General features: G+C 56.6%; 1 protein-coding gene across 5 annotated transcripts in view; it reads left to right on the plus strand.

Annotated features, from left to right (window-relative positions):
* The window catches only part of ANO1 (anoctamin 1), a 90,839-nt gene that overhangs the window by 45,168 nt on the left and 19,585 nt on the right, over positions 1 to 26,086 (plus strand). For 2 of the 5 annotated variants that reach the window (XM_036862640.1, XM_036862642.1), the window contains 10 exons: positions 1,440 to 1,600; positions 13,114 to 13,196; positions 15,132 to 15,143; positions 15,768 to 15,839; positions 17,907 to 17,984; positions 18,910 to 18,984; positions 22,302 to 22,503; positions 22,677 to 22,788; positions 23,957 to 24,014; positions 25,766 to 25,866. In XM_036862640.1, the coding sequence (XP_036718535.1) occupies positions 1,440 to 1,600; positions 13,114 to 13,196; positions 15,132 to 15,143; positions 15,768 to 15,839; positions 17,907 to 17,984; positions 18,910 to 18,984; positions 22,302 to 22,503; positions 22,677 to 22,788; positions 23,957 to 24,014; positions 25,766 to 25,866 (954 nt within the window). The remainder of the gene's footprint in view (positions 1 to 1,439; positions 1,601 to 13,113; positions 13,197 to 15,131; positions 15,144 to 15,767; positions 15,840 to 17,906; positions 17,985 to 18,909; positions 18,985 to 22,301; positions 22,504 to 22,676; positions 22,789 to 23,956; positions 24,015 to 25,765; positions 25,867 to 26,086) is intronic. The other 3 variants (XM_036862644.1, XM_036862645.1, XM_036862641.1) reach the window with 2 other exon arrangements.

A 26,086-nucleotide genomic window follows, 5' to 3' on the forward strand; every position in this document is an offset into this window, starting at 1 on the left:
AGCCACCTAACCCTTGGGAATGAGACTCCTGCCACATGTCTAACAATAGCTCAGTATCTTGTCCAAATTAGCAGGGAGAAGGGCAGGGCAGGGCAGGGCAGAGTTGGCAGGGCCTAATTCTGGCCTCCCTTCTCATCTTCCAGAAGGAGAAACTGAGTCTGAGGCTAAAGGACTGGGCCGGGGGCACAGAGCGCAGGAATAACCCATCAAGGACCTGGGCCACGCCCCCTGGTCTCAGCAGGGAGCCCTCCTGTGGCCTCTGGGCATCAGCTGAGAGCAGTGCAGGGCCCGGGCTTGACAGACTGAGCCCAGGGCTCAATCCCCACTCTGCTGTGTGGCCCTGAGCAAGTGACTTCCCCTCTCTGGGCTCGCTTCCTCATCTATGAAGATGGGATTGTCATAGCCCCAGAGCTGGTCCAGGCCAGGTGCAGGCCCCTGCCCACCCAGCTAATGGCCCGTATTGTATTTTTCAGTGTTAGTAGGAGAGAGCCTGAGTGCTGGGCAGGGCGGAGGAGGAAGGCCACTGGGCATCACGCAGCTCCCCATCCTGTCCAGCCACACCCCCTGAGCTCGAGCCCCAGACTCAGCAGAACAAAAGCCCTGCCCTGAGCCGGACTAGTATCCTGAGCAGAAACTCCCCCTCACTTTCGGGGTGAGCCCGGCGTGGTGGGTCCCCAACCCCAGGCAGCTTGTGGGTGTGTTCCTTCCAACCCAACCACCCGTCTCCCGGGACGAGGTCCGGGAGAACCATTTCTCCATCCTCTTAGGGGCCCAGAGTGCCCAGCGATGTCCGCAGGCTGGTACCCAGGCCTGCCCGGGGCCAGCTGTCCCACGGCGTCCCCACAGGGATGGACTGAAGCCCGCAGGAACAGCGCTTAGCAGGTGCCAGGCTCACGGCCAGGGCTCAGGAGGGGCGTGGTGTTCTCGGGCCTTGATCCCATTCCTCCTTCGGGTCTCCGGGGCCTTGTCAGGTCAGGACCTGGACAGCACTCCCTCTTAGCACAACCTTGACGGTGCCTGGTTATCAGAGGGAGGCTGGCTGGGACCTCGGCCTCAAAGATGAACGCTCACCGGCCACACAGCAAGTCCGATGGGTCCACACCCAGGACCACCTACAGAAGTTGCAGGCTGGGTACAAAATTAAAATGCAGGGCCCTGTTCAAAAATCATTAAGGCTTTAAGAGGGGGACAGAGTGTGAAACCGAGCTGGGGCCCCTGTGTGGCAGCACCTGTCACACGTCCCTGAAGCCCACCTGGGATGGAGAAGAGGGATGTGAGCGCCGGCGGAAGCTGGCTAATGAGCCAGACCATGACCACCACGGCGGGGACCCCCAGCACTTTCTCCCACCCGACATGGCTCCGGGAGGCTCCGGTCCACGTGGGCCGGCAGGCACCCTGCCCATCGGCCAGGGGACTCTGGGCTGCTCCCTCTGTTCCAGCATGGAGATGTGTGACCAGAGACACAACATCACCATGTGCCCGCTGTGTGACAAGACCTGCAGCTACTGGAAGATGAGCTCTGCGTGCGCCACGGCCCGCGCCAGCCACCTCTTCGACAACCCCGCCACTGTCTTCTTCTCCGTCTTCATGGCCCTCTGGGGTAAGCCGAGCGCCGCCACCCCATCTGTGGGGCAGAGGCAACTTCGGGTGGGTCCCACACATTCCCTCCCTCTCCTTGAGGCTACCCGCAGGACCGTTTGCCAGGAATGCACACAGGAGGAACGGTCAGCAGAAAGAATCCGCAGGTTTCTGTCTGCAGGTTACCGGGGTCTGTACTGGGTCACGACCCACAGATGCATCTGACCCGGCCAAGAGCCCCTCATGAAAAGCCTAGGAGGGTGCTTTGCTCCCGGAACCGGGACCTCTTTCCTGGGGCCGGGATTTGTTGCTGCTTTAAAACAAGGAGTGCCGAGGGTTCTGCCTTCCTCCCGATGACGCTGGGAAAGCTGACCAGGCCCAGGCCCTGGGGCACAGCTCTCATTATCCCCCAGCACCCCTACAGGTGTCACATGCCCATTTTACAAGTAAGGAAGCCAAGGCCCAGGGGGAGTTGATGTGACTCGCCCAGGATCACCCACCCAGCTCCCGAGCGGCCAAGGTAAGGAGTGAACATACGATTCCAGAGCCTGTGCCCTTAACCACTGGACTCCACTGCTACCTGGAGTCCAGGGCAGACGGCTCCTCCTCCGGGATTCTTCCTGAATCCAGGTCCTACCTGGTACCCATCTCAGGCTTGGGGGGCACGGGAGGTGGGTAAGTGGTGGCTGGATGCATTTCCGCAGACGTTTCTGGATTAGCAGATAAGCCTGTTTCCTCCTCTGTGGCCCCGTGACACAGCCTTTGCCAGCAGGGCCTTCAGGATTCGGGCACCCGTGTGCTGAGCCGTCCCCTGGGCACCAGAGCCCCAGTCTTTGCCCTCAGGGGCTCCCAGCTAGTAGGAGATGGAGCTGCACACAGAGAGGGCACAGGAGCCCTGGGGGAGGGACGTCAGCTCTGCCCTTCCCCGCATAACTCAACCCTCAGCTTCCTTGCCCGTAAAATGGGGGTGTGACAAGGATCAGAGACAGCGGGCGCAAAATCTCAGCCAGTGCTTAGCACGTACATGGCTGACTCTCAGTAAACGGTCCTGCCCTTCTGACCACAGACCACAGGCGGGGCTGCCTGACACACAGCGGGGGTGTGAGACTGAGTAAGGTGATGTGCCTTGCGTGTAGCGTGTGTACCAACCGGTATTTACTAAGTGCCTGTGCTGGGCACAGGGGAAACCATGGGAGGAAAAACCACTGCATCCACTGACTTAGTCCAAGATTCAGGAGGGCGCAGCATGTGCAAAGGCCCTGTGGTGAGGGTGCAGGCCTGCTGAAGGAGCCTGCGGGTGCAGGGAGCAAGTGGGAGTGAGAGCAGGAGGACCCTGGAGGCCAGCAAGGGCCGCAGAGGACTTTGTGTTCTCGCTGGGAGGACTCAGACGCCGGTGCAGTCGGCCCGCTGTATCAGAGGTTTTCTCATCTTAAACTTGAGTCAGAGACGGCAACTTACGTAAGAAGCAGCTGGGGAGGTGATAGAGGGAAGCTGACCCAGCTCTGACTGGGGACAGCGGCGGGGCTTTCGCTCAAGACCCACGCGAGCTCCAGGGCAGATGCTCAACCACCCGCACGCACGTGATAGCGAGAAGCTGTTTCTCCCGAGGGCGGCACCGTGGGGGGAAGAAGGCCAGTGAGAAAGCGCAAGAGCAGCAGTTAGCGGGCCTCTTGCGCCCTCCCTCCCTGGCCCTGGGCTCCCCGACTGTGTGCCATCTGTTCCCACTGTCCTGCCTAGACGCCCAGTAACAGCTGCGCCAAACTGAGGGCCTCCAATGGAGGAGACTCTGATCATTCCAGAGGGCTCTCGTGCCCACCCCTCCTGTGAGCTAAGGAGATGCCTCAGGCTTGGCGAAGCCCGTGTCGCATGGAGCACAGGGGTACAAATGACAGCCCCCGCCCCACTCATGGACATCACCCCTCCACATCCTTCCCCCCCTGGCTCGGCAGTGGCCTGTAGCCCATGGACACCCGAGTAATAGAGACACCCAGGACTGTCCATCCACCCAAGCTCCGGGAGCTCAAAGCACAGCTTCACGATCAGTGCAGTCGCCATGGGCACAAGCTGGTCCTCCTAACGAGGCTGAGAATGAGAGTCACAGGTCACCAGCTCAGCGTAAGGGAGAGATTTCCAGCAGTGAGTGCTGGGCTGGGCTGGCCTGGCAGGTGGTGAGCAGCCTGTTTCAGGAGGCATTCAAGCTGAGGTTGGAGGAGTCCTTGCCGGGGCTACCACAGAGCATGGGGAGGTGATGTCTGTGTGTGGTTCATGGTGGCTTATGAGAAGATTCCCCGCACCACACTCTAGCTCGGATGATTAATTCTGGGATCAATCTGACTATAAATTTAGGCTCAATGGCCATCTTCACTGAGCTGATGTGTACGTGTCTGACATGGGGCTGGATGCTCCTTGAGCTTCATCCCACCTTATCCCACAGCTGAGAAATTGTCCCCATTTCACAGATGAGGAAAGTGGGTCTCCACTGGCCAGGCCAGGAATGGAGCCCACGTTGCCCTGAGCCTGTTCCGCCTCCCCTGCCCGCCCCTGTCTCTTTGGACCCTGCGTCTCTCAGAACCATCCCTCTGCCCCCCACCACCCTCTGCTTCTCATTGCCAGCCTCCCTGGCCTTCCTCAAGATCTCTGGTTGGCTCCCTTCCTTCCTCTCTGATCGGGGCCCAGGAAGCTCCAAGCTGAGGCTGGAACACCTCCCGGCTGGGCACCCAGCCTCCCGGTTCCCCAGCTCCGAGCGGGGGAGGCTCACCCGTCAGCATTCACGCCCACGGCGGAGCCCAGATGCACAGCTGCCGGCTAGACGGTTTGGTCCAATTCAGTACCCAGCTGTGCTGGCTGTGGGTCAGGATGGTTAGTCAGCAGGTAATAGTACCAGTCCCTGGGCCAGACTCAGGTTCAGCTCTCAGCTCTGTCACCCGCCAGCTGTGCAACTTCAGGAAAGTGGCTTCAACTCTCTGGGCCCTGGGTTCCCCGTTTGTAAAATGGAGACAGTGGTTGGGAATGCCAAATGAGTCACGTCTTGTGATGTCTTAGGGCTGTGCCTGGTGCTAGTTGTCATGTCGTGCTGGCTGTTACATCGGATCAGTGAGCCCTTGCTTCTTGAAAATGTGAAAACAGCCTAGACCCTTGGAGATTGGAGCTCAGATCTAACCTGTCACCTTGTGCCTGGGGGTCTCTGTGAATTATGTCACTTCATCTCCTTCAGAAAAGAACACTAGCTTTGGCTGGCTGGTTCCTACTGTGTGCCAGGCACTGTCCTGAGCATCTTATGTGAGCGACTCAATAATTCTCCCAGTAACTATAGGAGGGAAACAGGCTTTACTACCCCATTTAGCAGATGAAAAAATTGAGGCAACTTTCCCAGGGTTACACCAGCTAACAAGAGGCAGAGGCAAGACTTGAACCCCAGCGTTCTGGATCCCCAGCCCCAAATACTTGACCCCTGGGCTTTACTCCCTCTGTCAGCGTTACTAATCAGGTCTAGCTCATGTGTGTGCTTATTCCTGGCAGGCTTACCTTAAATTCATTCTCTCACCTGGAATAGTTTCCCCAGCTCCCTCCAAACAAACAGGCTCCCTTTTCCCCTCCAGAGTTCTGCACAGAGTTCTGCACAGGCTACCTCACTGGTCCCCACAACAACCCTGGAGAGAAACCCTATTATTCTCTGATGTGGACACGGAAACACAGAGAGGTTAAGTGACTTGCCCAAGGTCACACATCTAGCAGATTTGTAACAGACATGATAGACCTGTGCCTGGCCCGCCGGCCTTCGCGGTCCAAGCTAGTGCCCTGGTCTCACCTCTCCATCCAAACATCCTCCGCCCCACTTCTGTGCCCTCCTGGGGGAGCAGAGATTCACCATGAGCTGGCGGTGAGGGGCACACAGGCAGCAATGCCACTCAGCCCGCCAGGAGGCAGGGAGTTGGTTGAATTTTGTGCACCCCCTCAATGAAGCCAGCTTGGTCACGTCATGCTTCTTTATTGAGCACCTACTGTGTGCAAAGGGGTACCACTTCACAGCCTCAAAGGTGTTGGCCAGCCCTTACCAGTAGCCCCGTCCTTGGGAGAAAAACAGATGGTCCCATCCTTCCCCTATCCAAGATGCAGGGAAACGGGCAAATCTGTGTTTCCGCTGTTTGTCCCCACGTCCTCCAGCTCCACTTCCACCATAGGAGACAACAGAGGTGCCTGTGTGTCAAGGGCAAGTTCAGTCTACACACCCCCCATTTGGGGGAGAAAGAAAAAAACAACAAAAAAGCCAAACCACTCTCATGAAGCACTTACGGAAAGAGGAGCTTATTATAAATCAAGACAGAAGCAACAGGAAAGGGCCTGCTGGGCTGAGAGGTGCCTGTTGACAACCCGCCCCTGCCCCCAGGGTGGAGGGAGACTCAGTCCCTCCATCATCCCCCGGGCTCTTTCACACTTTACGCTGTCAGGCGTAATTAGCAGCCAGCTTGCCATTGTTGAGGGGTTTTTTTTAGTCCCTTATTCAGTTACTTGTTCATTACCCTCTAAAGGATCATTTTCCCACTGGTGTTTCTTCTCCCGCTGTGTCCTTTCTTTTCCTGTCCTCCAGCTGCTAAGGTTTCTGCTCGCACGGTGACAGAGAACAACCCCAAACCTGACACTGACGGTAGCGGGGCTGTACCGCCCCAGGAGTCACCTCTGGCCGCTGTTTTCATGTCGCTTCTGCTCTGCTGTGGGGTCCGGTTTGCCCAGAGGCTGACCCGCTGGTCCTGGAGCCCTGAGCTCTGGCTGAGCTCTCCGCTGCCTGGGATTTATGACAATTCAAAGCCTTCATTCACTAAGGTGTCACACGAAGAAACTTTGAGCTCCATTTAGCTGTTGGCACCCGAGATCAATTTTCTGAAATTATGGCATAATAATGGGGCTTTAAAGCCTTGTCAGTTCCAGGCAGAACAAAGGGGGTTATTTGATTTGAGCCTGGCTGCACGGAACTGGAGAAAGATGGTCCCGGCATTAGTGGAATGACAGGTGTGATTGAAACCCCTCCTGGGGGGGGGCTGCACCCGAGACTCTGAATGGAGTGGGCAGGTCACCGGCTGAGTCACCCACACTGGGTGGGGACGAATGGAGAGAGACTGAGTCTCTGCTGGAATTAAAAGGCCAGCAGCGGGTTTGTGAGCGAACACTTGTTCAGGGGATAAATAAATAGAATCAGTGAGAAAATGAAGGGCGGGGGGCCTTTGTGCGGGAGCCCTGTCTCCCCTGTGGGCCGACAGGTGTGTTTGTGACCGAAAGCTCGGCCTCTCTGTGCACCGGTGCCGAATCAAATCTCGGAGACAGAGTTTTGGGTGAAGTAGAAAAGGAGAGCTTTATTGCTTTGCCAGGCAAAGGGGGACACGCCGGTTTCTGCCTCGAAAAACTGTGTGTGTCCCCCGCCAGAGGATTTGATGAAGGGCTTTATGGCAGTGGTTCAAAGGGCAGGGGGGTCGTTCTCTGACAAGATTAGGGTGTGGTGAGCAGGGCCTGCACTCCCTTAATCTCATCTCAGGTGGTCGTCTCCCGATTTTTTAATTTATTTTATTTTTGGCTGCGTTGGGCCTTAGTTGCGGCATGTGGGATCCTCCGCTGCGGCACGTGGGCTCCTCATCGCGGTGCGCCGGCTTCTCTCTAGTTGAGGCGCGGAGCTCAGTAGTTGCGGCGCGGGGGCTTAGTTGCCCCACTGCGTGTGGGATCTTATTTCCCCGACCAGGGCTCGAACCCGCGTCCCCCGCATTGGCAGGCGGATTCTCAACCACTGGACCACCAGGGAAGCCCAGCGGTTGTCCCCTGATCTTGATGAGTTTCTCTGGTCCCTTTAACCTTGCCCCCGGTGGTTGCTTGGCTGCTTCTCCATTGATTAGCAACTGTTTGAATCCACCCTTCGGAACTCAGGGACGGTCATGGGGGCTGCAGTCTTGCCTACAAGAAATGGGGGACAAAAAGGGCCTCCGTGCCAGGGAGCCCCACAGGGCCCCGCTCAGTTTCAGGTCACTCTCTTGTCCGGTTCCTGCAGCCCGAGGACATGCATCTCTGATCTCCACATTCAGAGAAAGGAGTCTGTGCTGAGCAGACGTCGGACTGTCAGCAGCCAGAGGTTTGAGAAGCTGGTCTCTGCTCTCAGGGGTCTTGTTTTAAGGAGGGTGCGGCCCTGCCTGCCCCCCGGGGCCTCCAAGGCTCAAGAGTGCCTGGCACAGGTTTGGGAGACAAGACCCCGGCCCATAAGGAGCTTGGACCTCACCAGGGAGACGGGGCTGTTCTCCGGGCAGCCGCAGAAGCGCCCCAGCATCCGTCAGAACCTTCCCTCCGTGGCCTGTGAGATTCCCACAGCAGGCCTGAGAGTCTGTGAGGTTCCCACGGGCACAAAAGACCACCGGACGGCCGACCCAGGAGGGTCTAACGACACGTCCAGGATCGTGCCACAGGGTCAGCAGCAGCGTTTCAGGGGAGGGTGAAAGCTCAGAAAGGTGGGGGTGGGGGGAGGCTGGTCAGCAGCCAGCCCAGGAAGCATCCAGAATTAGGGAAATTGGGGTCAGGCCTAGGAGTGAAAGCAGTTTGGACAGGTCAAGCAGGGCCCGAGGGAGGTAGGGTGGGATGCGGCCTGGGAGGAGAGCCGAAGCAGAGGCCCGGGGTCCTGTGGGGTTTAGACCGGCAGCTCATCTGATGGGTAGAGAGATGGATGGAAGGAAAGGACAGACAGTGAGTAGGTCAGTGCGTCCAGACACCTGTGTGGACAGCGCCACGTGCAGAGCTTGTCCAGAACGCAGATTCCAGGACAGCGTGGTGCCCAGGAATCTGTATTTCAGCAAGCCCCCTGCGGTGCGTCTTCCGGTACAGCCCACACTCTAAGAAATCCTGGGGGAAATGGACAGATTGTCCCCTCCCCACGTAACCATGCAGGTGTGTCCTGGTCCATTTTCTCTGCAGCTCCAGCCTACAGCAGGGGCACTTAAGCCCATAAGCAGGATCTGTACCCATTGTTCTGTGATTCTTTTTTTTTGTTAATTGACATGAAATTTACATAACATAAATGAACTGTTTTAAGTGCACAGTTCAGTGGCATTTAGTACACTCACCATGTCGTGCCACCATTACCACCATCCTCCCAGGTGGCAACCTGGGGCCCATTTAACAATCTGTCCCTTTCCCCCTGTCCCCACCCCTGGCAACCACCAGTCTGCTTTCTGCCTCTATGATGGTTTTATCTGTAGATATTCTGGATGCTTTGTATAAATGGAACCAACCATATGTTTTGTTCTATCGTCAGCCTCTTAATGAGAAGCGGTGGAGATCCTTCAGGTGAGCCGGGTCATGGGGCCGCTCCTCTGTCGAGCCCCTTGCCACGGGTGGGCCCTGCCCTGGGCTCCGCGGCGCATCGGCTTATGGACGCCTCACCGTAGGCCCCACAGCGGGCACTGTTATCAAGCCCATTGTACACACATGGAGACTGAGGCTGGCAGGCAGGTGGGGGGGGCGGTCCCATGCCCAAGCTCATACCTGCTTTGATCCACGGTAGATCCAGGGTCCATCGCTCACCTGCTGCCTCTGGGCTCCTCTACAAGAATGTGTTTGTCTAACACGTTGTCATTAAAACAAATGTGTGAAGGGAGAAGCTCAAACACCTGCTTGCACCCTGGCCTGGGTTCCCTCTTCACTACCTGCGATTTCTGCTGCACTGCCCTCTGGGCTCTGGATTTTGGGAGGATGGTCTTGTCTCATTGGCCCCCTTGTATGGCTGCTGGGGTCAAGGCCGTCTCTTCATGTCTTTTGTACCCTGGACCGGGTTTAGCCCACAGCTTGTCCTCATGTGGGTGGGAAGCCACACCCCTAACCCCAGTCGATCTTGGGGTCAGAAGTCCTGGATCCAGGTTTCTGCTGTATATTAACCAGTCACCTGACTCCTCAGGGTCTCAGTTTACCCATCAGTGTGAAGGAGTGCGTTATCTCTGCGCTGAGGGCTTGCGGGTGGGATGAAAGGAGATGCCCCAAGCATACCCAGCACCTGACACCAGGTAGACACCGCGTTACGTCTGTGTGATGTAGTTGGCACGTCAGCCAGGAGAACCATTGTTGGGTACCTTGAAGGCAAGGGATGGGAACCTGCCAGGACCCGCTGCTGTCCACATGGCTGGTATAGGGAGGGAGGGCCGCAGTAGCACAGCTGCAAAGGAGGGGCCCTCGGTTTTCTTCCTGCCTCTGCCCAGTCCAGTAGTAGCAGGCGGGTTTTCACACTGCTCACGATGCCTGATTCTGAGCTGAGACCTCAGGACTGCCCCCAACTCAGCGTTAGCCTTCCCATCGCCCGTCCTACTGGCCAAGCCTGAACGTCACAGCTCCGCCCCTTTGCTGCAGAGCAAAGGCGTGGCAAACTCGGAGCCAGAGAGCCCAGGCAATAGGGCATGGTGGGGTCTGTGGCCCGGCAGAGAAGGCATGCCCAAACCTTGACAAATGGATTGTCATTCCTCGGCTCCAGCCTCCTGGTGCCAGAGTTTCTGATTTTTAAAAGAGAAGCAGGAAACTCATGATTTTATATAAAATGCCTGCATTTCTTAAACATAGCCGAGCACAACAAGCCTTGTCTATGTACCATCTCCACTCCTTGGCCTCCAAGGTGTGACCTCAGGTCCATTCTCGGTCCTGGTCAACCTACAGATACCCCTGGGAGAGGGCCCTTGTATCTGTCTTAAGACATTTAACAGTAAAATTCTAGAGCAAGAATGCCTGGGTTTAAATACTAGCTGCCTAGCTGTGTGACCTTGGACAAATTACTTAACCTCTCTGTGCCTCTATTTCCTCATCCATAAAATGGCAATACAAGTTTTGCTGTAATCATCAGACTTATTACGACTACAGTTGTTATTCCCGTAAAGAAAAGCAAATATCTGTGCAGAAGGTCGGTCAAGTATGGTGGTTAAGTGTAGACTCTGGGGTCAAATAGAATTCGGTTCAAATCCCACTCCTGCTGTTAACCTGAAGTTGACCTTGGGCAGAGCATTTAATCCTGAGTCTCTGTCCTCATTTGTAAAAGAGTGAGTGGAAATCACTCCTACTGCATGGCGTTGTTTTGAGGGTTCGTGTAACTGGTGTCGCTAAATCACTAGCACAGAGCCTGGTGCAGACTGAGTCCTCATTAAAAGGTAACAGTTATCACACTGCAGGCTGGTGAGTGGAGGGAAGGGGAGGTCCAGGAGGTAGAGGTGTGGGTCGGTGAGCCTAGCAATGGGGAGACATGGGGAGGCTGAGACAGGGAAGGTTAACAGGCCAGCTCCCCTGCTGTGAGTGGAGCCAGCCCTCCTCCCCCACTCAGCCCAAGGTCTCAAAGGAGGCCTTGCCATGGGCAGTCAGAGGAGGCCGGAGAGGGACCGCTGTCAGAACACAGTGAAGGAGAGACAGGCCTTCCAGAACTGGTGGCGGTGTGGGAATGGGCCCCAACCAAGGGCCTCCACTACAGTGACCCAGGGACATGCTGAAAGAGACAGAAGGAAACATCCTCACACCTTCCTTCTTAGGAGGCGGTGCAGGCTGCAGATGGGCCTGCCCCACCAGCCATATGTGTCTGCTGAGAGTACATTTGTATCACAGGGAACTACATTTCCCAGGCTCCCTTGCTGTCCCATTTCCTGGAAGGCTCAGCCAATGGGAAGCCCTGATGGGGGACCAGAAGGTGGGAGGAAGGGAGAAGTCAGGGTATTTCTCCTCCTCTTCCTCTGCTTCCTGGGGCACCTCTGGCAAAGGTTTCGCCTTCTCCCTGGCTCTACCTCCCTCCAGAAAGCCCTTCCTCCATGATCCTAGCTTCTGGGCAGCTCCAGTTTCTGGCTCTGGGGACCCCACCTCCCATTGTCCCGCCACCCCTAGATAGGCAGCAGCTAATCTCTGGGTGGTCTCACCATCCGCTGCTTGTCTTCTCAGCTCTTCCCATTGTCTACGTGGCCAAGTCCCAGGATTAAATTACCCCAGTCCGAAAGACCTAAGAGGTTCCTGTTTCCTGGCTGGAGCTGGTTGGTACAGTAGCTAATATTTGATGGGCAGATACCCATTATGCACAGATATGTGCAAGCTCAGAGGCCCTGTTCTCACCTCACCTTAATGGGGAGGCGGGCATGTTCTCTGAACCAGGAGGTGAGTCAGATTCAGACCCATCTCTTGCCAGGTCCAACGCCTGTATTCTTTCCTGGTGAAGGATGACATTGGAGAATTTGCAGTAAAGTCCTCATTGAATGTCCATCTTGACACTGCCACTTATCAGATAAGCCATTTAATTCTGCCGAGCCTTAGTTTTCTCATCTGTAAAATGAGGAAAATTATAGCACCTCCCTCCTATGATTACTGTGAGGTTTAAATGAGATTAATACTTCATGTGATAGCTCTTTGAACAGTGCCTGGCACATAGCAGCTCAAGAATCCGGAGCTCTGGTTAACTTTATGGCCACCCTTATCACTACTCCAACCCTCAGCCTCTGCTGATTTTCCCTTATGGGTGGGAAGAATTAATGATAAATGTTTCAGTCAGTGATATCTCCATTTGCAAGTGTCTACTCATAAAAGCCATTCATTCATTCAGTGAGCTCTCTTGAGGCACCTGTTTCTGCCCGACACTGGGCTCTCTGTGGGGGACCCAGATGGCAAGGCCCCATCCCTGCCCCACACCCCAGAAGGGCCACGAGACATGGGACAGGGATCATAATGGAAGGTGGCATGGACAGCATGAACAAGAGAGGTCCCAAGAGGAGTTGGTTTCTTTCCTGACACTGAGGGGGATGATCGGAGGCTTCCTGGAGGAGGTGGCATTTGAACTATGCTTAGTCTGTTGGGAATACAAAGCAGGATGTAGCAGCTAAGAGTGCAGCTCTAAAGTCAGGCCACCTGCGGGGGTTTGAAGCTTGAGTGAGTGGCCTTGGCTCCCCCTTCACTCTTTCTGACCCCACCTGTGACTTGGGATCCCCAAGATCGATGGAGCAGGATGGTTAAGAGCACAAGCTCTGGGACCAGCCTGCCCAGCCCCTCACCGGCTGGCAGAATAACCTTGGCTGGGACTCGGTTTCCCTGTGCCTCAGTTTTTTCAACTGTAAAGTAAGCAATAAGGACTTCCCTGGTGGTGCAGTGGATAAGACTCTGCGCTCCCAGTGTAGGGGGCCCGGGTTCAATCCCTGGTCAGGGAACTAGATCCCACAGGCATGCTGCAACTAAAAGTTCGCATGCCACAACTAAGGAGCCGGCGAGCCGCAACTAAGGAGCCCACGTGCTGTAACTAAGGAGCCCGCCTGCTGCAACTAAGACCCAGATAAATAAATAACCAAATAAATAAATAAATAAGTTTTTTTTTCTTTAAATGAGCGATAGATCATCCCTGCCTCACGGGGTCAGTGGGAGAGCTGAACAGTTTAATTCACGTGAAGTTCTTGGTCCAGCACTTGTTGCCCTCACTTACCAAATGGTGCAGAAGAGGAGAATGCTTTCATGGCATCTGATGTCGTGGGGCTTCTGAGCCCCTAACTTCCCGGTTTTCCTCCCTCCCTGCAGCCGCCACCTTCATGGAGCACTGGAAGCGGAAACAGATGCGGCTCAATTACCGCTGGGACCTCACAGGCTTCGAGGAGGAGGAGGTGAGTGGGCTCGGCAACCGCGCCCCCCGTGCCCTCCCCCGTGTCCCCCCCGGGCCCCCACCCTGCTCCTTCTGGGAGACTCACGTGGAAGCCCTAGGTCCTAAAGCCCAGGCGAGGCTGCTCCCTGCCTGCTTCTCAGTTCACCTCCCTGATGTTTGAATCCCCCGCAGTTGCCAGGGCAACCGTATGATGTCTGTTCTAGTGTTTTTGATCTCCGTGCTCACATGGACACACCACCCAGCAGCGTGGTCTGGGACTCCGGCCAAGGCTCACCATGCTGATCTCATCCTGTCTGGGGGCAGCACCGCGGGTCTGGGGAGGGGATCATCACCACCCACGAGGCTGAGTCCCCAAAGGCAGCCGTGAGGCTTTGCCTCAGGCACCAAACCCACGATCCTTAGAGCCAGCTCTTGGCCTGCAGTCGGACGTGGCTGAGAAGTGGGGCAGATCCTTCCCTAATAGAGGGAAGCCACGTACTGGGCATCTTCGTGCACCAAAGAGAGGGGCATTCGGGATCGAATGGCCACTGCGATGGCAGGTGGACCCCCCTCCCCGGGGTTGCCCAGGAGAAACTTTGCCACTGCCCCATCCCGAATTGCCAGCTCCAGCCAGAATCCCCATGGTATGAGTGGGAATAAAAAGGAACAAGGTCTCCCAAATAGCAGAGCCATTAGGTGTGGCCACAATGACCACAACTTCATGCTATGAAATCTTTTGCTCAGTTTTTTTAAAGAGAAGCTGCTCATCCGTTTTCACTGTAATGTGAAAATCTCTTCCATCATCTTTTTAAACATCCCTATTATTATATTTCCCCACACATGCACTCCCTCCAAGACTGGATCACTTTTTAGCCAAATGTGTAGCTGAGAATCCCCTGTGCAGGCTCTGTGCTGAAAGTATTGTCAACAGACAAGGGCACTAGTTTGCTGGAAGAGGCACCAGCTTAGTGGAGACGAGACAGCCTCTGGGACCAGGCTGTCCTTGCACCACCCTCGCTGTGTGACCTGGGGCAAGTTGCTTAACCTTTCTGTGCCTCAGTGTCCTCACCTCTCAAACAGGGATGGAGGAGTAGGGTTTGAGGGGGTCTCCCTGGGTCAGCAGATATAAAGCACTTCAAGCAGGGCCTGGCACCAGCGGGTGTCCCTTAACCCGTCTCCCACCTCTGGGTTCAACCTCTTCCCCAGTGGGTCTCATCGTCCCGTTTCACAAATGGCGGGACCGAGGCTGATGCAAGGAGAGACGCGCGGCTCCTTAGGGGCAGAGACAGGCGTGGAACTCCATCCCCTATGACGGGCCCTGGGTCAGCTGTTTGCCAGAGCGTGTTCTAAAGATTCAAACAGAACAAAAAGCAGTGTTGTCTTGTTATTTTGGAAGTAGACTTAGAACATCCCTTTTCATGATGTCCCTGGGGTTGGGGCAGTTCGACCCCTTGGGGACCCGTCCCATGAACTCTTCACCCTGATGGCTCAGACCCTAGATGGTGGGGTGGCGATCAGAGCCACTGGGTCCCCAAGGGCCCTGAATGAGTCCCCGAAAGCGAGCCCCCCACGGCTGGCCAGGGCCTCTTCTGGGGTTAATCACCCGAGACGAAGGGGCAGCCTCTCCGCGACAGGACCCCAGGTGTCCGCTCTCAGAGCAGAAGGAAACCTGTACCCAGTCATCTGGCCTGTGTGTTCCTTCCCTGAGTCTAAGACAGTTCAGCCCAGCACTCCCTCGGGAATTACCTAGACCATGTGACCTGCAGAAGCAGCAACACACACGGTCACCCTAAAGTAGCATCAGCCTTTAGCGAGCCCTCCTTATCCACCCACGTCCAACTACGTTCATCCAGGTTCTTAAGAATATCATCTTTAGCAGACGTAGCCTGTTTCTTAAAAAAACAACACAAGTAATGAAATCTTTTTGTTTTTGTTTTACGTTTCTGGTTCCCGGAAGGAGGCTGTCAAGGTTTGGAATTTTTTGTCACTCCTCTGTCTTCCGGTAGCCTGTCTCCCTGGGAGAGGGACCTTCTCGCACACCTGATCCGTCTGTTTCTGCTGAGCGGTTCCCTGCAGCTCTTCCATGGCGGGCAGGGGTCTCCGTTTCCTCCCCCACCTCTGGGTCTCTCTTAACCCCTGTTCTTCTGTTCCAGTGCCCTTCGCTGATCTGCTCTGGGCTCCCCCGAGGTCTGGTGCCTCTGGTCTGCCCCCGCTTGCTGACACTTACTGCCATCTCTTCTGACCCCCACGGCTCCAGATAGGATATTCTCAGGGGCCAGTTCATGGCTGGGTGTTCAGAGTGAGTGGCCTGCAGGATGGGCTGCAGCTTGGTGCAGACTGACCTGCCTGTAGGACACAGAGCCCGATTCTGTGGCATTCCCAGTGGGCTAGGGTTCCCCACAAGGTGGAGAATCCTGGATGAACTGCATGCAATGAGTTCTAAATTGGAAATGGTACAAACAGCCAGCTAGGAACTGGCCCCAAAGGGTGTCCAAGGGAATGTCTGGGCTGATTTTGCCATGCGTGCTCCTGTTGAGGGTCTCAAACTCACAAAATTAACAAAGGCTCCCCGCTGACTTGGTTTCTTTCACAGGACCATCCCAGAGCCGAATACGAAGCCAGAGTTTTGGAGAAGTCTCTTAGGAAAGAATCCAAAAACAAAGAGGTACGGTGGCCGCTGCCAGTTGGCTTTCCCAGCAGTAAAACATTCTACATTCATCAACATTTCAGACCAGGGATCAGCAAACACCGTGTAGTTGGGGGGCCGGCCCCCAGACAGGGCCAGATAGTAAATATTTTAGACCCTGCAGGCCTCTGTCATAGCGACTCAACTCTGCCATTGTAGGAGAAAAACAGCCATAGACAACAGGTAAACAAATGGGTCTGGCTGTGTGCCAATAAAACTTTATTTATAAAACAAGCAAGGGGCCGATTTGTCAAACCTGCTAGAGTAGAGATCTACCTTCTTGATCTATCCTGAGGGTGATCTCAAACTTCAGACAACATTTCAACATCAAGAACCGAGTAGCTTTGCAGCTTTTTTGCTCTGGGTGGTCATTCTGTCCAGCCCTCCAGTTCTACATTGAATGATGGTTGGAAGGGTTTGCCCCAGCAGGGTCCCTGAGCAGCTGGCCAGTTCCTTGTCTCACTCACAGACCGTGAGAATGAGAGAGAGAAGTGTTTTTGTGATGTTCCTGAAGCCATCACCTTTTTTTATAACAAATGCCTTTCTTTTCCCCCAAAACCTCTCATTCAAACTGGCAGTCATGTTTACAGCCTGAATTCTCACAGACCTCTGGGGGTGCTTGGTTATTTTTTTAACGGAGCCTTTTTATATGACATGGGACAAGCACAGAGCCCCCGGGACCTTGTCAACCTCTCACTGAGGCTGGAAAGTCAGGTCTTGAAGGGATGGGGAGCAATTGCGGACACTCTTCCCAGATCCTGGTGTTCTGGGTCACATCTGCACCCTCGGCCGCTGGGAGTGACCAGAGCAAACCCCTGCATTGATCTTTTCTTGTCATTGTGTCCCATGGACAGAGTTTGCTGGTACAGAGTGGCCGGGGGTCCTAATTACCAAAAGTCCCCTCTAGGGGGGCAGAGTGGGTGCAGAAAAACCCCCTCTCGGGCCCCAGTTCCCGTAACAGAGCAAACGCCCAGCTCAGTCCTCCTGCAGCCAGAAAGCAGGTGCACTTCCCTGCACTCAGAGTCCGAGAGGGACCGCGGGTGCAGAGGAAATAAGCACAAAAGCGTGAGTCCTCACCCCAAATGAGGAGACAGTCCGTTTAACTTAACGCATCCGAACGCCTGCATGTCCCGTGCACGTTGCCTTCAGAGCAGCCGCCCTGTGGCCTTGAACCAAGGGCTCCAACAGCACCCCCCCCCCGGGCTGCGTCCCCTCTCCTAAAGGGGGAGGCGTGATCGCCGCTGCTCTGAAGCCCCCAGGCCCCCACGGTGAGCCACCACGACCCGCGTGCAGTGCGGCATCCTCGCCCACGGCTTTACGGTGGCCCCTCGTAGCGTGAACGTGGATGGGATTTCACTCCTTCCTAAGGGAAAAAGGGCTCAGTGGCCCACGTCACATCCACTGAAGCCAGGGGCTCGACCAAGCCCGAGCGCCGGGCCTGGGCAGCCATGCCAGATTCCCGGTCAATCTGCTTCTTGGCTTTGACCCAAGCTCTTTGATCACAAGAGAGACAAAGGTCAGGGTTCGTTTCTGCCAGCCTCTGGTGGTGACGCCAGGCCCTGAATGCCTCCGCGGGGCCACACCCTCCCTTGATTTTCTCCTCCGTTTCCCTGGCTCCCAACTTTGTGGTTTTAATTTTCCCCCCCAGCTACGGCACCAAATTTGTTTAGGAAAGAAAAGGTCCACCCCTTCATTGGCGTGTTAGGATTCTGAGCGTGGCTTCCTTCTCGTTGGCGTAAAATGCTCAGGGTCATCCTCGCCTTTGCATAAGATGCACCGTCCGAATTACGGCCACCGTCTGGTGAGAGGGGCCCCGTGGAGCCCACCGAGCTTCCAGGCTGGAGTTTTCATTTCCATTACCTTTGTGGCAGCCTTTCTTTTAGAATGTGGGTCTCTGCCATCTCCGATGGGTTTAAGATGCCCAGAGCCTGAATCAGCCCCAGCAGCCGGCACAGCCAGGGATGCACTGGCTGCCCAGGGGGCCGATGGGGGCCTGGGTGGCGGTCTCACCCCACGGTGCTCTCTTGTTCCCTCCACCCGCCCCAGAAGCGCCGGCACCTTCCGGAGGAGCCAACAAACAAATGGAGGCAGAGGGTTAAGACAGCCATGGCGGGGGTGAAATTGGTACATGTCACGTCGGGCCGTTGCGAGTCTTGAGTGTTTGCAGATGATCAAAGTCCACTGTGTTTTCCTCAACCGACTCTGACTGCTGTATCATCCTTTTAACATTCACATCCACGTTCCTTTGCCTTCCTTCGGCACCCCCGGGCTGTGACGTGTGTTGAGATGTCTGTGCATGGCTATGGTGGGTTCATGGGGGGGAGCTCGGCTGTCTCTGGAGCTTGTGAAACGTGCCTGTCACAGCTGCCTGCCAGCGGTCCCTGGTCTCATTAACATGCATGCCACCTGCCCTGGAACGCGTGGCCTCGGGTGTCATGCCTGCCACCATTCTTTGACCTCGTCCATGCATTTTTCCCGTTAAAAATCCACCCCATTCTTGAAACATCCCAGGTTAGCAACAAGCGTCCACTTCAGGTCCCTCCAGACCCTGCTCTCCCTGTGCCAGAGCCTTCGGACCACGTGTCCCCGCTCTCCGCCGTTGCTACGTGGCGGGCAGCGTTTGAACTTAGAGTGCTGGTGGCTTGTTTCAACTTGCTCTGCAAAGGAAAATTACTATTATGGTCTGGGTGGCGAAGGAAAACAGCTTAGATCTTCTGGCCTTGGAAATGAGACCTTCAGCCAAGAAAAGGAGTCCGGGCTTCTCCCAGACGGGGGTCTGATCATCTAATTTAGAAAAGCCTCTGGGACCATCACGCCCCGTACACAGAGGACTCACGTTTTTAGACAACTGTTATTTCTATCATTTCGTAGCATCATTTCATCAGGGATAAGGCCCCAGATGCCAGATGTTTGCATTCGTTCATCATCATTTTTTTTTAACCGTGTTTCTGTTGTCCAAGTTGTTCACGCCCATATACATGTGCACACACACACACATCTGTCCACTGGGATGGTCCCCACCGCTGACCCAGCCCTGTTCGTGTTGTAGACGGACAAGGTGAAGCTGACCTGGCAAGACCGGTTCCCAGCCTACTTCACCAATTTGGTCTCCATCATCTTCATGGTGAGCTCTGGGAGGTAAAGGAGGGAGGTGTACCAAGGTGTGCGGTGTTCACCTGGATGGGGCCAGCCATCCTCGTGGCAGTTGTGTTCAACCCAGGCTGGGCAGGGTGATGGGGGGATTCCACCAGCCCCCTAAACTGGGGAGGGGCCAGGGTTGTGCAGTGACCCCCAGGGGGCTTCCCAAGCCCTGGGGCCCGTGCGGCGGTTTCCTTTGGTCCCTGACACACACACATCTTTCGTTCTGAGAGTGACACATATAAGTAACTAGTCATTCAAACCCAGGAGTTCACAGGTATTATTTAAGACAAAACGGAGGGCTTTTAAAGAAAACCAGTCAGTGAAGAACACACAGGACAAAAATCAGGACGATGCCACTCAGGTGCTGGAGGGCCCGTGACGCCAGGCTCATCCAGACGCTGCTGATGTGAATAAATTGCCAACACCGTGGCCGGCTCTATTAGGGGATTTCAATCCCCAGTTAATTGGGCTGCATCCCTGGAAGGCCTCAGGCCCGTGCTAGCCGTGCTTTCATTCCCCCCACAATGGGTCAGGGCCACCCGTGGTCACTGTAGCAATGACCTTGCTATCAAGGTCATCCGCATGGCTGCTGTGGACCAAGGGCTGGGCTGTGCCCAGTGGCCTGAGGGCCTCACACCTGCCTGTCCCCCTCCTGCTGATGAGGAAACGGAGGCCAGAGGTCTCACCCCCCTCCCCAGGCCGGAGGCCAGACAGACAGTCTGCCCTGAGACGCCCCCGCCCTTCCGTATGAACTTGGAGACACACAGGTGGGCTTGCCTTGGTTTTCCACTGGGGGTGGCATCTGAGGCCCCCTAAGCTGAACAGTTTGAAGCAGAGGCAGGACTCCGCTTCCCCTCACGCTCTCTCACACGGCAAGAAGGACCTCTCTGATGTAAAGAAGTCCATGGTGGGGACCCCCGAGACCACGGGGTGGGAGCCACTGGGGGGTGGGGGGAGGGCCGTTGGGCTGTCAGGATGACTGGGTGGCAGTGGGCGCAGCCGTGTTTTGAGGGTCCTGGAGCACACCCCCCAAACGCACAGGAGTGCTGGCGGGGTAACCTAGGATGACGTGGTCCCTGCCCAGAGCATCCCCGGGGCTCACCCCACAGGGGATGGGGTGCGGGAAAGAGGGGACTCAGGCACCAAGGTTCAGCCCCTCCTGGCAGAGAAGAAGCAATGTCATCACAGAAGGTCCAGCAAGGGGGTGACAGGAGGTGGGAGGCTGTGGGCCCTTCTGCGCCACGGCAAGTTCGGACAAGAGCCCTCGGGTTACGTGTCACTTCCTTGAATCATCTTCAGGGGGGTTTGAGTTTCTCTCGTAATAAGGATCAAGGTGGTGGGCAGTGGAGGGCTGGTCTGGCACCTCCGTCAGGTTTCTCTGGCCTTCTGCACACCTGTCCTGTGCCTGTGTCCCTCTTGGTCACAACATGGCTGCTCCACCTCCAATATCACCTCCACTTTCCAGGCAGGAGGAAGGGGAAGGAGACAGAGGCCAGCGGAGGCAGCCCCTCTTTGAATGTGCTTTCCCAGAAGGCCTGCCCACACCTCTGCTTGCATCTGGCCACCCCTGTCTGCAGAGAGGCGGGGAAATGGGCACATTGTCACTGCCGCAAAGGTGGGACAGTGGGTAGGGAACTAGCTGTCCCTTGAGGTACTGGGGACCCCATCACAGATGAATCAGTTTTGTCCTGCACTCGGGAGCTTCATTCTCCGAACAAATAGCAATGGAGCACCTACAAGGTGCCCCCATGCTCCTGGCCCTGGAGATGCTGGTATGAGCACAATGGCCGAACACTGGCCCTCACAGCCCTTTCCTTCCAGAGGGGGCATTGCACCCAGGAGGGGACACAGCTATAGGGCTTGTCATGGGGGTGCACCGGCCCTCTGACAGGGAAAGGGGGCACCTTGCTGAGTCACCCTGCAGGCCTGGCGCCCTGTCTGCACCTCCACACACAGGCAGGAGGGACATCCCAGGGCCCAGGGCGGTGCCTTCCCCTGGGAGGGGCCTCTTGGCAGGAGCGAGGGATTTTCCCAGGAAAGCCCGCATTCCGGGAGCTGGGAGCTGGCGGGGAGAGGTACCCACACCTCACCACAGGGCACACCCCCTTCGTCAGGACGTTCCCCGGGCATGTGTGGTCACCGTTCAGTCACCCGCAGATGGGGACAGCTACAGAGTTACTGGTCCAAAATTTACAAGAAGAGCTTCCTGGGAGATGCCCGTCGCTGTGGCCTCCCTGTGGGGTGAAGCAGCCACAGCCCTTCCGAGGTGCAGTCAGAGGCACACAGCATGGCTCGGTGCCCCTCCACGGCTGTCCTGGGAGCCTCGCGGGGCCGTTCTGGCAGGGGTGGACCTGCACTGCCTCAGTGGGAGTGACACGCCCGGGACCCTGGACACACAGAGGGTGCAGTGTAGTCGGGCTCGGGTGACCGCCCTGCACAGCTGCCCTCCATTCAGTGTCCCCTCGGGACTGGGATTTGCCGGCGTCCTCACGCTTAGGGCAGGACAGAGTGAGGACAAGGTCTTCCAGGGTGAGTCAGGGCCTTGGAGGGCAAGGAAGAGGAGCCCGGGCAGACAGACAGCTCCACACGGAGCAGACCTGTCATCCTCGCCCAGCCCGCTCTCTCGAGCAACCGCCAGTCCAAGTTTCAGGGAATGTTCTGGTCCCACAGTGGTTTGGGCAAGATGAGGGTCTCGTTCCCAGGGACAAGCCAAAGGGTGTGGGTGGCTCCTGGGGAGGTTGGGAGAAGGGACCCCATCTGTCTGTCCCAGCCAGGCCTGCAGCGTCGCCCGGTGGGACCAGACCGCCCCACGCCCCACCCACCTCCTGCAATAGCATCGAGAACGTCACTGCTTCCACACACGGTCATCCAGGCTCAGGGGAAGCCCCCCCTGTAGTCAGCCTGCCGTCGCATGAGCCAGGCAGCTACTGGGGTTGCAGCGACCCTAAATCCTGTCGGGGACAGTGGGCAAGATGTCGCAATGCCCCATAGCGAGCAGCAGAACATTGCATTCCAAGCTTGGTAGACCCACCTGGAAAATCCCAGTTCATGCACTGGGTGACCTGGCCTGGTGACCCAACCTCTCTGTCTCCTCTTCTATAAAACAGAATCTAGCCACTCATTCATCTGTGAAGTTAGCACCGATAAAGCCCGTGGCATTTGGTGGGTGTCAAGAAACACCCATCTTTGTTTTGAAGCGGAAGTGCTCCTGGGTGGGGGGACAGCTGGGCCCAGGGAGCCAGAGGAGGTGGTCCGATGGGCCAGGGGGACCCAGCCAAGAGTCCCCTCCTCCCTCCGCAGATCGCAGTGACCTTCGCCATCGTCCTCGGCGTCATCATCTACAGGATCTCTACGGCCGCCGCCTTAGCCATGAACTCCTCCCCCTCTGTGCGGTCCAACATCCGGGTCACTGTCACGGCCACGGCGGTCATCATCAACCTGGTGGTCATCATCCTGCTGGACGAGGTGTACGGCTGCATAGCCAGGTGGCTCACCAAGATCGGTGAGTGCCCCGGCCAGGCCCTGGAACCAGGTGGCCCCAGGTCGCCTCCCTCCGGCTGTGGGGCCTTGGGCTGGTCACCCACCCTCTCTGAGCGTCACTGCTGTGACAGCTGAGGGACGTGGTCAGCCTGGCCCGGGGCAGTGGCTCAGCAGCATGTGTCTCACTCCTTCTAGAGGTTCCAAAGACCGAGAAGAGCTTCGAGGAGAGGCTGATCTTCAAGGCTTTCCTGCTGAAGTTCGTGAATTCCTACACCCCCATCTTTTACGTGGCGTTCTTCAAAGGCCGGTAGGGGCTTCTTCAGTGACTGAAACGCACTGCTTTTCCCCAGTCCAGTACAAGGCTCCCCTCCCTCATCTCTCTTCAGGTGGGAGGCACCTGGGCCCAGGGCAGAGCAGTCAGTGTGGCTCCCACTGCCGCCGAGTTTGGGAAGAGGTCTGGCTCCTGCTGGGCCCCCGGGGAACAGGGTCCCCTGGGAAGCAGGGACCCTAGACATTGGGGACACCAGGCAGCAGGGACCCTGGGAAGCAGGAACCCTAGACATCGGGGACCCCAGGGAATAAGGACCCCGGGAAGCAGGGACCCCAGGGAACAGGGACCCCAAGCAGTAGGGACCCGGGAAGCAGGGACCCTAGACATTGAGGACCCCAGGGAACAGGACCCTGGGAAGCAGGGACCCCAGGGAACAGGGACCCCAGGCAGCAAGCTCCAGGGGGTCCCACAGTGGGGGGGATGAGGGCTGCAGGAGAAGATGCAGGAAGGGCAGCCGCTGGTGTTCCAGGCTGGTGGGGGGTGTGAACCCCATGCCCTGACCCTCTGGAGCCGTCCTGGGTTTATCGGGGCCTGTGGCCCACCCACCAAGACTCCCCACCACCCCTCCGCCTAGGGGCTGGCAGGGCTGATCCCAGAACCCCTCCCGAAGTCACCTTCCTCGGCATCATGTGATTTATAAGTACCACTCCACCCTGGGGTCCTGGAGCTGGGCCAAGGTGCCCAGGCCCCCCTGAGAGCACCCACATCGGAGCAGGCTCTCAGAGGCCCCCTACTCCCACATCCCACAGGAGGCTGAGAGGCGGCCTCAGGGACCACCCGCACCGCAGCCAGTCCGCGGTCCCCAGCGTGGTTCCGTGACCCTGCCACGGCGGGGGGCACCCTCTGCCCTTAGGCTGCTGTACCTTCTTCCCCTCCTGGGCTCCCTCCCCTCCATCTGCCCTTCAGCCTCTCGGTTTCCTGTTGAAGCTATGTTTTCTTACCCACCTGTCGGTTTGGGAATCACATGAACGTTCGACCAACAGAAAACCCCTGTGGCTGATTCTTAGTCGGTGAAATGGGCGGAGAGAAAAGCCTGTGAGGTTCCGGAGGCTCTGACCTGGGGAATCATGATACGGCCCAGTCCCCACCTGGGGGTCTCCCCGAGCCCGCTCTCCCCTCTCTAAATGAGCCCCAATTGTTGCAGGTTCGTCGGACGCCCAGGCGACTATGTGTACATTTTCCATTCTTTCCGGATGGAAGAGGTAACGAGATCGTACGCGCTGCTCTGCTTTCTTGGTTCTGTTCACACAGTAAACCTGACAGTTCCCTGCCATGAAAGACCCCTGCTCTGTTCTCCAGCTGCAGGGATGGGGCTTCGATCTTCTGTGGCCTGTCCATATAGGATTACCCTAAAAGGAGAACATCTCTTCAGGGTCATGGAAGCCAAAAAGTTACACCCGCTTTTTTTTTTCTTTTTCTGTAAGACCTTGAATGTTTTTCTCTTTGGTTAAGATGAATTAGTGAGGAAAAAACAGGACTCAGCCAGACTTCTTTTACTTTAACATTGAAATGCCCACCTCTCTCCTCGCCAAGCACAATGCTGGTGATCTTTGGCTTCTGCTCAGCGATTCCGGCCACTCCAGGTCTGGTGAGTCGTCCAGCTGCCTTGTGCCGCTGAGTCCTGGCCCCCAGACTTGGTCTGTCAGCTCCGTCAGACCAAGCCAGGCTTCAGGTCTTAGGGAAACCAGTCCAAATTCCCAACTTCCAGAATAATTCAGCTTATCGGAAAAGAAGGCTCTTTTTTATCAGGGTCTTCTTGATAAAGATTCTCTGAAACAGGGTAGGGAGGATTGGGGTGGGCATCAGGTACGGGGTGATCTGGCTGCCTGGGGCACAGTCTAGAAGTTCAGCCACCTGAATGCCGGCCCCTGAACATCCCAAGACATAGGCCTCATCCGCAGTAAGGGATGTTTGCAAAAAGCCCACGATGTGCTCCCCCGCTATATAACACATCATTTACATAGATGACACCCTGTTAAGCTCTTTAATGGTTGGAGAAGTTGGGGAAATGCCTTTGTGGAGTAGAATAAAGCAGAGGACGTATTTTTTTTTTTTAATGAAATGATGGCTGTCCCAGATAAATTTTTTGGTAATGGTGTATAAAGTTTTGCTCAGGACTCAGAGAGGGGTGAGCTGTGCCCCAGAGTGTCACCCAGTGTCCCCTGAGTTCCCTTCACTTGGACAAGTTAAGCTTCTGACCGCCTGCCCGGCCCCCAGTACAAGCCCACGAAGGACAGGGCATTAGGCCTCCGAGGGGTGGCCGGCTTCCTCACCCCACGGCTTCCCAGCTGCACGGCCCAAGCCTGCGTGGCCCTGGGGGAGGAGGAGCCCTGAGATCCAGCCCCACCGCTGCCTACTCCCTGGCAGTGTGCTCGCTCTCTGAGCCTTGTTCCAGCCCCGAGAGCCTGTCAGCCAGGTTGTACTAGCTTCCGGGAGCTGCTGTAACAAGATACCACAGACCACGTGGCTTAAAACAGCAGAGATTTATTCTCTTATGGGTCCAGAGGCCAGAAGTCCAAAATCAAGGTGTCAGCAGGGCTACGCTCGCTCCGAAGGTTTTAGGGAGGGTCCCTCCAGGCCTCTCTCCCAGCTCTGGCGGCCGCGGGCAATCCTTGGCGTCCCCCTGCTAATCGACGGGCCTCTCCAATCTCTGCCTCGTCTTCACAGGGCCTCCTCCCCTCAGTGTGCCTGTGTGTTTCCTCCTCTTATCAGGACACCAGCCATTGGAGCAGGGTCCACCCTATGCCAGCACGAACTCATCTTAACTCGGTCACATCCGCAAAGACCCTATTTCCAAATAAGGTTCCATTCCAAGGTTCCGGGGGTTGGGATGTGGAGGACACAATTCAACCCTCAGCACGGGGGCCGACCTCCCCTCGCTGGGGGCTGGGGTCGTCTCTCCCGATAGGCAGGGCGGGGGTCGGGGCTGACGCCCCTGTTCTCTGTGCCGCAGTGCGCCCCAGGGGGATGCCTGATGGAACTCTGCATCCAGCTGAGCATTATCATGCTGGGGAAGCAGCTGATTCAGAACAACCTGTTTGAGATTGGCATCCCGTGAGTAGCGTCAGCTTCAGGTCACAGCGGAGCAGGGGGGAGATCAGGGCCTTGGGCTGCTCGGGAGACCCTTGCAGTAGTCTGGGTGGCAGGTGATGCGGGGCCTGGGCCAGGGTGTGGGGGCACCGGAAACGGGGAGATGGTGAGGACACAGGAGGAAGATGGGCAGTAGCCACCCCTAGTGGACGAGGGCAGGGACGAGGCCAGGATGACCCCTGTT

The sequence above is a fragment of the Balaenoptera musculus genome, chromosome 8 (genome assembly GCF_009873245.2).
Source record: "Balaenoptera musculus isolate JJ_BM4_2016_0621 chromosome 8, mBalMus1.pri.v3, whole genome shotgun sequence".
NCBI classification, from domain to species: Eukaryota; Metazoa; Chordata; class Mammalia; order Artiodactyla; family Balaenopteridae; genus Balaenoptera; species Balaenoptera musculus.